The 13,602-nt window shown below is 45.1% G+C and overlaps 1 protein-coding gene across 1 annotated transcript in view; it reads right to left on the bottom strand.

The window, feature by feature from the left end:
* RCAN1 (regulator of calcineurin 1) overlaps positions 1-7,849 on the bottom strand; it is a 523,976-nt gene extending 516,127 nt beyond the window's left edge. The window contains exon 1 of the mRNA XM_069636147.1: positions 7,320-7,849. Coding sequence (XP_069492248.1) covers positions 7,320-7,520 — 201 coding nt within the window. The 5' untranslated portion in view covers positions 7,521-7,849. The remainder of the gene's footprint in view (positions 1-7,319) is intronic.
* Positions 7,850-13,602: the final 5,753 nt, after the last annotated feature.

The raw sequence follows: 13,602 nt of genomic DNA, 5'->3' as shown, positions 1-13,602 counted from the left end.
TTCTGCCTGCGTCATTGTTGAAAAGCATCAATGGTGTGCGTTTATATGTATGTACCAGGTTTTATATGCAGCAAACTTATTTATGCAGCAAGACACAATAGGGTACAATAGAGATACACGTGGCGCTAAAGACTATTTCGAATACACCTGAAAAGACATGCAGGGGCTACAGAAGGTAACTGGCAGGTTTACAAGTTAGCGAGGCGAAGGAAGACTCGGTCTTGATGAATTTGTTGATGGAGCTCCAGCTATAAAAGCCTGTTGAAACTATGTACTTGTGAGGTTCACACGATCTGACATTCTTGTCTGCAATGTTTTCTGCATCAGCAATTCCTGTCTTGCCATTTTCTGGTATTGGAAAAAAAGCAAAGTATGTTTGGTTTTAATCTCCTAGAATACAAAAGGCAACTAGTCTTCACGCAACTTATCTCACATTCCCCCCTTTTTTGCCAATGTTTACCAGCTTTAGAAAGCAAATTCGAATTTGTCTTTGTTCACACTTCTCACTATTTTTACTCACTTCAACTTATCACTGCAGCTTTCAGCAGAGAACATGGGGCGGACTAAAGGCCTTATTTTGGGTGTGTTGGCAGCAGTAAAACGTGTGCTATTTTAAATACCAGTTGGTTTTAAAATAACATCTAATTATGGTTTAGCATCACCTGGGATATTTACTGCATGTGTATATAGAAAATACTGGAAAATGTAAATAACCCATATTTAGCCTTTGCAGTCATTTCTATGGACCTCGTGCAGTATATATCCCCTTGTGATCACAACTAGTAATTACATATTTTAAAAACAAATATTTAAAAAACTATGTTCTTACTTACCACCATAATAAAGTCCCATGTAGGATGTCAATACTAGCCCATTTTGGGAGTTTTGAAATGTGCCTTTTAAGCACTGAGGATTTCATGCCATTGAACCCGTTGAGTGTCCAAGGAAAATGAAGTAAAGATTTTCAACACATTCGTTACAGAGAGTCATGATTCTATTAAAGACTCTGAGGCAAAAGATTATGCTAAATTCTTCTCGAGCAGCAATAACCAATAAACATTATGAAAACAACAAACTAACAAATTAACTACAATTCCCAAAAACCGAAGTGAACTTGTAGTTTGTTTTCATAGGTCTGCTTTAACATGGGTCTTTTCCAGTCCAATCACATCAAATCTCTCCGCATAAACACTGATAATTTCCGTGCTCCTTCCTCTTTCTGCCGCTGATTGATCTCTGAATAACCTGCACCCCAACTGATAGATGACTTCTATTTCTTAACCTGAACATTTCTCACGATGCCGGTGTCTTAATCTCTGTCCCTGTCAAAATATAAAAACTCAATGAAACATCTCTTCCTGAACGCAAGGGCAATCGCATAATGTTAACAACACATAATATTTCCAAAATTACAACGATCTTTTGATATACGTCCTGTTATCATTCATACATTACAGCGATTGAATGGGTGGAATAATCTTTGATTATGCTCGTTTAAAGCTTACTTACCACCGATGCCATCTGGTCTATTGGTCTAAAATAGAAATTCTTAAACGTTGTTTCGTTTGACCAGTCTGCAGCCTACAAGATATCCTCAAGGAGACTCCCTGGCATAAAAGCTGAAGACGCCATAGCACCTCTAGTTGAATGTGCTCCAAACTGACCTACGTCAAGGCCTGCTTCTGCCATACACCATCTCACCCATCTAGATAATGTGGCTGTCGCTACTGCTTTAAAGAGCTTTCTCAACCGCTATCAACAGATGATGTTCGCCTGTGGGTCTCACCCGATCTGCCACAGTCTCCTAAGCTTTCAGACACCTAACTGGGCATAACCTGGGCCTTTCAGGTACAGCCATTTACTCTACAGTTTTAATCCCTGTCTTCGTCCTTTTTTCAATGTAAAATATAAAACCTGTAGGAGAAAAAGATTTTCTGTCTGTCTCTAATGCCTTGACCTCTGACACTCTCTTACAAGAAATTAAGCATAACAATGTAGTTAGTTTCGCCCAAAGAGCTTTCCTAGATAGATTCTCGTTATCCGGCCAGATTCTCGTTATCCGGCCAGGACTCAAACATCCTCAACACCACACTCACGTCCCAGAGGCGTGACTATCTAGTTGTCGGTGGTCTCATGCACCTGACTCCCTTCAGTGATCTACAAATTAATGGATGTTCGCCCACTGGTTTTCCTTCGATGTATTTGTGCCCTGCCAATATCGCTGATCTGTACGTGTTAATTGTTATATATGCCTTAGCTTCTGCTGCCTGGCCTGACCACGAGAATTACATCTGTTCATACGGGATTAACCTCCCTCTCCATGCACCAATTACTCCATTTTCGCCATGCCACTCTATAAGCCTTCCCGGTCCCCACGGCCCATGATTCTTTGATTAACTCTTGAGCTGTTCCCGAAAGGCACGGCTTGGCCCACGATCTCCTGAAATCGCCCATGCTATCAGGCTCATGTTCTCTGTTTGCACCAGCGGATGAAGTTCTCCAACTGGTCCCAGGACTATGTCTTGTCTGTGTGGCAATAGCATTGGATAGTCATAAGTCATCTCCAGTAGTTCTGGGAACCATGCTTGACCCCTCCAATCGGGTGTCACTAAGATCACTGTTGCTTCCCGATTTGCGCCACAGTTCGTGCTATCATGGCGAATGGAAGGAAAGCGTATTCCTTCGCTGGTCCCCAAACCTGGAGAAATGCATCTGTTGCCTCTGCTTCTGGGTCTGGTCTCCAGCTGAAAAATCTGGAGCTCTTCCTGTTCAACCTCGAAGCGAACAGATCTGTCTGACACGGACCTCTCCGATGCATGATCTCCTGGAATGCTGATCCTCCAGTTGCCAATCACTGGAGTTCCTCAGGTGTCTCGCATTCTGTTCTGGTTCTGTTCCCCTGGCAGGTGCTCTGCCGTCACGCTGACTCCTCTCTGGAGAAATAGGTGCCAGAATTCCATGGCTATCTCTGCCAGCATTTTGGATCTAGTCCCTCCCAGTCAGTTTATGTACCTGACTGCTGAGACATTGTCCATCTTGAGCAGGATGGCACATCTTGCTCCTTCCTGAGTCTAGCAATGGACTGCAAATGATCCTGCTAACAGTCCAAGACAGTGGATATGGTGGCCCAATTCCTCACTCAACCATCTCCCCTGGTCGACTGGTCAACTGTTCGCCGCACCTGGCCCCCCAACCCCAGTGGCTGGCATCTGATTCTATTACCAGGTCCGGGGAGGATCCAAATATCGCCCTGCCATTCGCTTCTTGAGAAATGGGTACTTTCTGTTTGTAAGATAAACCTTTCCTGAAATGTTCTATTTTTCGCCTCTGCAACGCTCTGTAATGCAGTGGTCCTGGAAAAATTGCCTGTATCGAGGATGGCAGTCAGCCTACCAGCCTGGCTATCTCGCTCAGAGAAATCACCTCCCTTGTCATCAAGTTCTTTATTTCTTTCTTGATGATGTTCACCTTCCCCAAAGGTAATCGGAGGGTGCCATGTACAGTCTCTAGGATGAACCCCAAAAATTCCATCGACTGGGCTGGAACTAGTTCTGACTTCTCCCAGTTTATTAGGAAACCTAACAGCTGCAATTAATCATTGTTCTCTGGATCTGTTCTACCAGTCTCTCCCTGTCCTGGCACATTATGCATATATCGTCCAGGTATATAATCAATCTGATTCCCTATTCTCTGAGGTATCCTACCACTGGTTTCAGAAAGCTTCAGTCCTAACGGCAAGCTTGTGAATTCCGATTTCTCACATTTCAAGAGGAACTGTAGTAGTCTCCTCTGACTCTGATGGATCGGTATTGTCAGGTAGGCATCCTTGAGATCTATCCTCGCTAACCAATCCCTTCTCTGTAGGGTCTCAGTAGGTGAATTACTTCCATTTCAAAGTGTCTGTATATGAGATATGAATTCAGTTCCCTGAGGTTTATCACTGGTCTGACTTTGTGTTTGCCTTTCACTAAAAACAGGTTGCTTATAAAACCTTTCTGTCCTTCTCTGGATGGGCTGATTGCCTTTTTTATTTTCAGCAGCTCTTCTCTGTCTAGTAGTGCTTCGTCTTCCCTGCTGAACCTTATCTGTTTGGGTCTGACTTCTTGTATTGGTTCTTGCCAGAATTCTAACCGAAAACCCTGAACCGTCTAATGTACCTAAGCATCCGAGGATATTTCTATCCAACTTTGCGTATGCAGTCTCACTCTCCCTCCTACTGGAGGTATGCCTGCTAACTCTTTCGCTAGCCTGCTTTTTCCTCTCATCTGTGGCATTTTGATGCTGCGGTCTGCCGCTGCGTCTCCAACCTCTTCCTCTGGAAGGGAAGAAAGGGTTTGCCCTTCGGTCCTCCTGTTCCCTGCAGTGATGTCTGTCACTGTAGGACCTGTGGTACTGATAGTGGCTGGCCGAGCGGCCCTTTGCTGTGTCAGCCTTGTCAAAAAACTTCCTTCCAAAAATCTTTTTGAGTGAAGCTTGCGCTAGTTTGTTGTTTTCATAATGTTTATTGGTTATTGCTGCTCAAGAAGTAAAGAGAAGAATTGAGCATAATCGGAGCCTCCGAGTCTTGACATAGAATCGAAATGTTTTGGCAGGTGAGCCTACTGAAGTCAATGGAGTAAGCTTTTCTGTAGGGAAATTAAAGGTTTGCCAAGAGGGTGATGCAATTGAAGTCTATAAAAAGCATTGAGCTTGCGCAGGGTGAACTTTGTCCAAGTTGGTGAAATCACACAAATGAGGGTGAGTTAATAAATTAAAGTTCAGTTGTTTGCAAAGTTAACAAAAGTACTCTGATGTAAACAATCCGATCACGAAAGCAAAAATAGAAACTAAGACTGCAAAGAAAAAAAATACTGAACAGGTTTCTCAGGCCTAGCAATCAAATGCCATGCAATAGGCTCAACGTTCTCACATTGGAACACTCGGTGCTGAAACTGGTTCAGATGTTGATCGATTCAAATATCACAAAAAAAGCCTCCCTGAAATTGTGGAAATGAAACTCGCAGTTGTTAGTTGTTCTGGCACTTTGCATTTAGGCATATTAAAGTTTGATAAACGTGTCATGGCTAAAGAATGCAGAAAGTGAGTTATTGGTTATGGCTATTGACTACAAGCAAGTGATCATATCATGCATTTTCTTTCTGCAGGTTTCTTTCAGTCTTAACAGTACTGCTCCAGATTACATGTTTTGGCCCACCTAACGTCGCATGCTGGTAGTGGTAGGTTTTCACATGCAGAGTAATTAGACAAAATCCTTATTTTGCAAATTGATTAACATAACTTCCCAGCTGTTCCATAGTAGCTAGTTTCTAGGCTTGAATTAGTGGATTGGAGCTGCAGGTTCAACCCCAGAGGGTCTCTTGCTGACTTTGGTTGCAAAGTATCTATAATCCTGAAACGTATTTTCTGAGAGATTGCTGCACCACACGATCCAATGGTATCTAACACTACATACAGGCTAACCCTCCCAATTAAGGTGGGACCCCCTATGTTTCCGTAAAAAATGGTTGCATTTTGTTTATGTTATCCCTCCTAAAATATCCCTAACCACAAAGCAATTCGATGGATAAACTCAGTGCTCCCTTTTTCGTGACACAATCATTAATTTTGTCCAGCAAGGTACTCTGGAGAGATATATATATATATATATATGTCTTATCGATTTATGAGATGGTTGCATGCTTCGAATCAACTCTTTAAACGTACTATTTTAGAGATGTTGTATGCCCTTTGTATTGTGCTCCTTCTACCCCTCCTATTATGCCGTAAAACCGCCCTCTCCCACCGTAGCCTGTGCATTCCAGGTTAGCAGCGAGGACATTACATACAGAAATGTCATAAACTGTTAAACTGAAATTCTTGCAACTTTCCACTACAGTAGAACTCGATTTACAAAACAATGACCTCCTTAAAAAAATCATGAACCGGGTAAGAAGCTTGTTAGGCGTCTTATTGTTTTCGAAAATCTCCCTCCCTCTCCTAAATGCGTCAATGAGGTTGAGGATTACATTGCAAAAGCACCACGATTTAGTAAACGGGTAGTGTCACGTCAAATGCGTCTATGGTCGCGCTCCAATGGAAACCGATACGCTACTCTCATGTTCCGCCTCCCTTTTCCCGTTACAGCAAACAGAGCAGCCATATTGAAAGGGAAACATACATGAGTAGGTCAGCACGATTTTCATAGCCTTTTTGTTTTTTTAAAAAATATAATTAAACACTGTCAGTTTTAATTTTAGATCTAGAAAACGCGCAAAAATATGTACATTTTAAGATAGCAAACTCATACACAACTATAAATGGTGTTGGCTATAATAATCGTCGATTTTTTTCAGTTTTCTCGCAAGAAACCCGCATAAAACTCTATGAAACATTCCACCTCTGAAACATCCTCTTTTTTTCTCCTTTTTGTTTCGACACAGCCCTCACAACACGTTGTCAACCAATAGGAGATGTACATAAGAAAACCCAGGCTTGATTTACAGCCCTCGTACTGCACATGCGCGTTGGGCACTCCCTCAAGAAACACAGTAACCATGTAGAGTATCACCAGTACGGTTCCTTAAGACAACTGGGCATCAAAACACCGCGGAGAGCTCCCAAATTCTACATCAGTACACAGCATGGGCTAAACGCAGAAACAGAAAACTGTACAATGCTTCCAAAGGCGTAACACTGTAGAAAGCTCTTAAACATATCTCATTACACACACAAAAACAAAGTGTACGCAGCCATAAGGCAAAGAAGAAGAACATCTAAACGGCGCAGCTAAATATACAGCCGTGTGCACGGCACGGCACGCCCCTTGAAATTCCATTCAACCTTTTGTAAATGATTTCCACTGGACACAGTTACAGCTTATGGATCAACCGCGATTTCCAATTGATTTGTGGCAAGTAGGGTGCCCGTATGGGGAAGGGGGTTGGAATGGATTTAACTGATGGGCAAAATCCTCACAATCACCAAAAATGCCGCATGAAAAATGACTTAAATATTGGTGACAGGATTTTTATAAATCAAAATAATCGCCACCTTTTACATTTCTTTGGGTTGATTTGTAATACATGGTGTAAAGAGGGAGCACTCTAGATAGCATCAAAGGGGAAATAGAATGGGAGTGTCCTTAGGAGGCAAAACGACGCTTTAGAAAAACAGGGCCGGTGACATTTTGGAACGTGGCGCATTACTGTGCATTAAAAGGCGAGGTATGAAGGTAACGCGGGGAGCACAGTTACCGCAGTGCATTTATCCACCCACAACATTCCCCCGCACCCCTCCCCACCAGTCTGGAAAAAAGCACAGGGAAGCCCTGCTGCGCTCACCCTGCACAGGCTGTCCAGGAAGAACCTCCCGCTCAGGTTGCAGGCGATGATGGCGCTGGGCAAGGCGTGCAGGTCCACCCCCTCCATGTCGCTCTGGATGAAGTTCCAGGGGTTGCCAGACTCCAAGGAGGTTTCGCATAAGGCCCCGTTTTCCAGCTGTTGCTGCTCCTCGGCAGAAGTGCCGTCTTCTCCCCTCTCCATGTTATGAAATTGCGAAAAGGAGGGCAATCACAAACACAGCGCACACCAAAACAATGGCACGTGAGGAGGTTTTCAACCCGTGTCCTAAATGCTTCCTCTGCAGGCGCTGTGTACTCATGCCTGTGTTTTGGTGAGAACCATTACAAAGCCCATTTTTTATGTCAGATTTGTCAATCTCCAGACGATTTGCATTTAGATATTCTTTTGCTGCTCTCCAAATTGGGGTGTAGGATGTGTTTCAGGGCCAGATCTCGACGAGTTGCTCGCCATGCCCTCCTACTAGACCCCCGCTGGACAGGTCACCACACTGCATACCCAGCCACAAAAATAGCAAGTAATCAGTTATTGGCGTCACTACAGGAAGGCACACATGGCCTCTACGTTATTAGAGAGACATTAGCACCACTGACAGGCGGTTATTGTGTACTACAGCTGACCGGTAAAGCAGAACAGCAGCCCTTTGAGCATAATGGGCATACAACATGTGAATATAAGAATAGTCAGTGTTATTAGCTCCAGGGGAAGGAGATGTAAGCCTTCAAGTTGCATTCCAGTAGGCCATCACTGCCCCTACTCCACCCTCAGTAATCATCCAGGTTGTAGTAGCCCTCAAAAGGCAGAGCAACACAACTAGGATGGGAGAACAAAATGCCGTTCCATCCTGTGTGTCAAACGTCAGAGCAAAGACTGTGCGTGTGCCTCCTACCTTGGAGCCCAATCTCACTAATTTGGTGCAAATCTCGCAAGTGGGAGCAAGGGAATCCCCTGCGTCTGTGTGGGCTGCAGACCCCGGATCACATGCTCACTTCTTCAGTGTGAAACTCTGGCCAAGGCTCTTTGGGCAAGCATTCAGGATGGGTCTCACACCTATAAACAGTGTGATATATTGAGTGGGCACCTCACTCCTTGGAGCATAGCATCAACCGTTGCTGGTAATCTCACAACTGAATGTATAGTTTCACTCTTGGTCATCTCAGTGACCCCATGTATATTAATTGAGTCAGTCTCCCATCTGGGAAGACAATTATATTTCTGTTAAAACACTCTGAATTGTCACTCCAGTTTTCTCGATCTATATAGATCCATACCATATTCATTCAATGTGTGTGCAGGGGTGATAACTTGTGTTTGAGAGAGCTCATTCTTTCATTCAGGAGAGATAAAGGGGTAACAACCCCCTGTATGTGCGATCAGGCTCATTTTGCCCCATGACCCCTCCAGATGGAGTGAGCAGGGTTTAAGACCCTGCTGATTCTGCTATCCGACAGGCTCGAGCCTTCTATCCCTTTCCCCATCACGGCTCCCAACATCCTGAGCGGCAGTTTATGGACAGCAGGCAGCTCCGGACATGCCTGTTGCCAATTGAATGTAGACAGATCTATTTAGACACTGGGAGAGAACCATGAATCCGCATTGGTGGTGAAGAAGCACTCAACATACAGAACACAATGGTATAGTGTTGCAGTCCTGCTGAGAAATGACAATTCTGAGAATGTGAGCAGTAGGCTGTATCAGTGCTGCCCCATAAAAGGTGTAGAAGCCTCTGTGAGAAGTGGCAGTACTGTCCCAATGGTGAGAAGTGTAGTATTTTCACATTACCTATTCTTAAGAACTTTGGGTTATTGAATAGTGCTGCTACATTCTGAGTAATTCCATCCCTTTAAATATATGAGCTCTTGTATAACCACAACAGTGTTGAGTTATTCTGATGATGACAGACTTGCTCAATAGTTCTGGTTATTTACCATTAAATGTACTTCAGATCTTTAGAGTATCAGAAGGATAGCTCAGGGGCAACATGCTCGCCTTGGAAGCAAGACGACACAGAGCAACACAGGTTCGATCCCTCGGTCTGCACAACACAGGTTCGCTCCCTAGGTCCGCGCAACACAGGTTCGCTCCCTCAGTCCGCGCTTAGAAACCTCTGGGTAGTACACGCATTATAAATAACCAATTCAAATAAAAAGAAATACATCTGCTGGGAAGTGCTGGGGCCTTGTCAATAAGAGTGTAGCAGCTCAACTGAGAAGTGCTGATGTTGTCCCATCAAACGTATAGAAGCCCCACTAAAATGAACTAGCATTGCCTCAACAAAAGCATAGTATTATCGGTGAGAAGATTCAACAATTATAGAAGCCCTGTTACAGCAGTACTATCCCATCAAGAGTATAGTGAGCTAACTGAGGAGTACCAGCATTGCCCCATTTCAAATATGGCAGCTCTACTAGAAAGTGCTGGCTCATGCGCCTCCGCTCCCCGCCCATAGCATTCACCCTCACCACGTGCACACTCAGAGACATGCAGTCTCATTTGCTCTCTCCCTGCCCCTGCTCCCTGCCCCCTACCCCTCCCTCGTTTTGCATCTGTACCTCCATTTCTAATAATCCTTCTGGGTTGGGTGTACCTCTACATCTGTCCACCCCTCTTCCCAAGAGGGGTGCGCAGATGTACAAATACACCCAACCCAAAACGATTTTTAGAAAATGAGGGACAGACTTGCTTTGCATCTGTGCCTCCATTTCTAAAAATCCTTCTGAGTTGGGTGTACCTCTACATCTGTTCACCCCTCTTACCAAGAAGGGTGCACAGATGTATAAATACACCCAACCCAAAACGATTTTTAGAAATTGAGGGACAGACTTGTTTTGCAACACATGCAAACCAGATACTTACTGCAGTACCATAATATATACTGAACTATACTCTTTTTAGATATGAAGTGATATCTACTGTCCATTCAATGCTGCTGCTGTGCATAGGATGCACAGTTATCTGTAGTTTTGGGTTGGGTGTACCTCTGCATCTGTGCACCCCGGTGCAAAGATGTAGAAGTATACCCAACCCAAAACGATTTTTAGAAATTGATGGACAGATGCAAAGCAAGAGCCTCTTGCTTTGCATCTGTCCCACAATTTCTAAACATCCTGTTTCCCCGGGCCGCCAGAGAGAGACACAGTATGGATGGAACAAAGGGCCATCCATACTGCGTCTCTTCTCTCCGGCCGGGGGGGGCTCAGCCCTGACTTCATTCTGCCGGGGGAGGGGGCCCGGGCCCCGAAGCCCCCGTACTCGGCGCCCCTGATTAGCCCTTATTAAAAACATGCAATAAACTGTGCATAAAGTACTGCAGTATTCTGAACAAAGTATACTGCATTCATGATAGTAAAACCTATAGTCTATATACATTGTAGTAAATATACTACAGATAATTGTGCATCCTATGCACAGCAGCAGCATTGAATGGACAGTAGATATCACTTCATATCTAAAAAGAGTATAGTTCAGTATATATTATGGTACTGCAGTAAGTATCTGGTTTGCATGTGTTGCCCTGAATAATACTGCATATATCCATGCACGCATGTTTCCACAGTTATCCCAAACGAAAGCTTGGCGCAACATCATAAGCTTATGGCCATGTTGACCGCTGGATACCCCCCGATGCCGCTATCATGTCCCCCCTAATAACCACCTTATATGCTTCCCACACCATGCCCACCTGTTGTACACTCCCCACATTTATTGCCATATAATCTGCAGTGCTTTTCCTAATGTGTTCATTAAATGCTACATCCAGCAGTGCCTCACTTCGCAGTCTCCAGGTGGGCACGGGCAGCCTTGGAGCGAACACCCTCCATTTAACTGAGAGTGGGGAGTGGTCCGACAGGACCCTCGCCAAATATTCCACCTCTGAAAATTCCATCACATGTTCCTCTCCAGCAAACAAATAATCAATTCTTGTATGGACACCATATGGGGCGCAGTAATAAGAATATTCCCTACTGACCGCGTGCTGTGCACACCAAGTTGAAACTGCTTTAGGAGTGAGGCCAACAATTTAGCTAAAGGGGATGGTCTTCTATGTTTGGTATCAGACCTATCCTTGGTGGGATCCATGTTACAATTAAACCCTCCACCCCAAATCCTCACCCCATCTCTATAAGGGCCTAGCCTTTCATATAATGACCGGAAAAAAACTGTTGCATCATGATTTGGTGCATACGTGTTAACGATGCATATTTCGCAGTTCTCTAACACCCCGTATATCAGTGCCATTCTACCCTCGTTGTCTGTTTCAGTAGTTAGTACTTTGAATGGGATGGTGTCATGATCTCTGCTTCCAAAAGGTCAGGGTTTTCCCAACTCCCTTGGAAGCAGATCCATAACCCAGGTTCCGAGTGCCAACCAGTCCCAATTGGGACCTTTTGGACCCAGTCCTGGCGCCAGTGGCACCAGGCTCATAAATATGCCCAGTCCCAGCGCTGGAAGCGCCGGGCTCATAATGCTTGGGTGGACTTACCTGCAGCAGACCATGCTGCTTACTTGCCTGCCAGTTGAGCCTCTGATCCTCTTCTGTTTGGAACTACTTTTCCTGTTGGGTGGGGCTGGAGCCACTCCCTAGATTCAGAACACTGGAACTCTTCTGGAAGGCAGGAACTCTTTTTTTACCAGGAACTCTTTTCTTACTTAGGCATGGCTGTGGAAGGAGACACCTAAGCACTACAGGAGGCTATTTAAACCACACCCGGTGGATGAATCTTGCTTTGCGTTATTCTGCACCCTCTGCAGCAGAACGCTCATCGTGTCTTCTGCATCCAGTCCTGGGCCTAAGGAAAAAGGCTTACCATCCTGAATCCAGTCTTCAGCAACACCTATAAAGACAAGAAAGAACAGGTTAGCATTCCGGCATCTGAAAGGCAAAGGCTTACCTACTCTTCGTGCGCTCCGGAGGTCTTCACACTGCATTCCGGCATCTGAAAGACAAAAGCTTACCAACTCTTCGCACGCTCCGGAGGCCGTCGGCGCTGCATCTCGCATCTGAAAGACAAAACAAGGTGCGTTTAAAGACATTGGGGAACTTTAATACTCACGTGCCATTACTCCTTTCCACATCTAACCCAGTGGGTGTCCCGGCACCCTGCAGCCGCTCCGAACTTGTACCTGCAAAATAAAAAGACAGTTAGAGCGCTTTGTGAAGCTGGCAACAAGCGCTTACTTACGTGCTTCCAGGCGCTTCTATTCATCACACGGGCTCCATCTTCAACTCACTTCAGCCCGTCATCTGCCATCGCCGGAACCCTGCAAAACAAGAGACATCATTATTAAAGACTTTAAAGACATTTGAGTTACTCGAAACTTACCGTTCATGCAGTAAACGACGGACAGCAGTCCTCTGAAGTCAAGAGGCCTGCGCTACCTATCCAGTGAAGAAACTGGCTACAGCACCCTGCCCCGAGGCAGATGGAGAGCTCGGCATTCACTTACCTAAGGTGAGAGCGTTAACCTGTGGGGGTCTACAGGAGAGGAGAAGAGGAAAGAGATAGGGACACCCCAATAACCCCAGTTCATTAACCCCGTATTTTCTATCTGTAGATATCTTACTCTGCACGTCAGGCATACAGGGCACAGAGGTCCAGCCCAAAGAGCCAATCGGGTGCTGCACATCACCTTCGAAGATACGGTAGTCGCCCAGTCAAGACCGGCGCCTCTGCGAGAATCAGGTGAGCGTTACAGAACGCAAAGCCTACCGCAAAACTCTCGCCCAGGCGCTATGGAAACCTCGGATACTGACCACCTAGCCCGGTTACTTGGGGAACTAAGGGCAGAAGTGCATGCAGCTCATCAGGAAACGAACGCTCTAAGAAGGGAACTAATTATTTCCAAGGAGAGAACAGATGATCTTGCTAGACAATTGCTACAGTCACAAGCCGGACAGACCCCGCTACCCGCATCAGGGGCAAATCTTCCTTCAACATCCTCTATGAATCCAGTGCAGATCAACCTACCTGGGAATGTACCTCTGGCTCCGCCCAAACGATTTTCTGGTGACCCAAAGAGGTTTGCGGTATTTATCAATCAGTGCCGGTTGCACTTCTTATGCCGGCCAGCAGCCTTTCCAACTGATCAAGCTAAAGTAGCTTTTGTACTTTCGTACCTTAGTGGCAATGCGGCAGACTGGTCGATCCCTCTAGTTAATCAAGATGATCCGGTTCTCCATGATTTTCAAGCCTTTCAGCTTAGTATGGAAAAACTGTTCGCAAGACATGCACAGGGGCAGGCCTTGGACAATGAGCTTCTTTCG

The sequence above is a fragment of the Ambystoma mexicanum genome, chromosome 7p, assembly GCF_040938575.1.
Source record: "Ambystoma mexicanum isolate Mex_15411 chromosome 7p, UKY_AmexF1_1, whole genome shotgun sequence".
Lineage (NCBI taxonomy): Eukaryota > Metazoa > Chordata > Amphibia > Caudata > Ambystomatidae > Ambystoma > Ambystoma mexicanum.
This window is presented reverse-complemented; position numbering and strand designations above follow the sequence as displayed.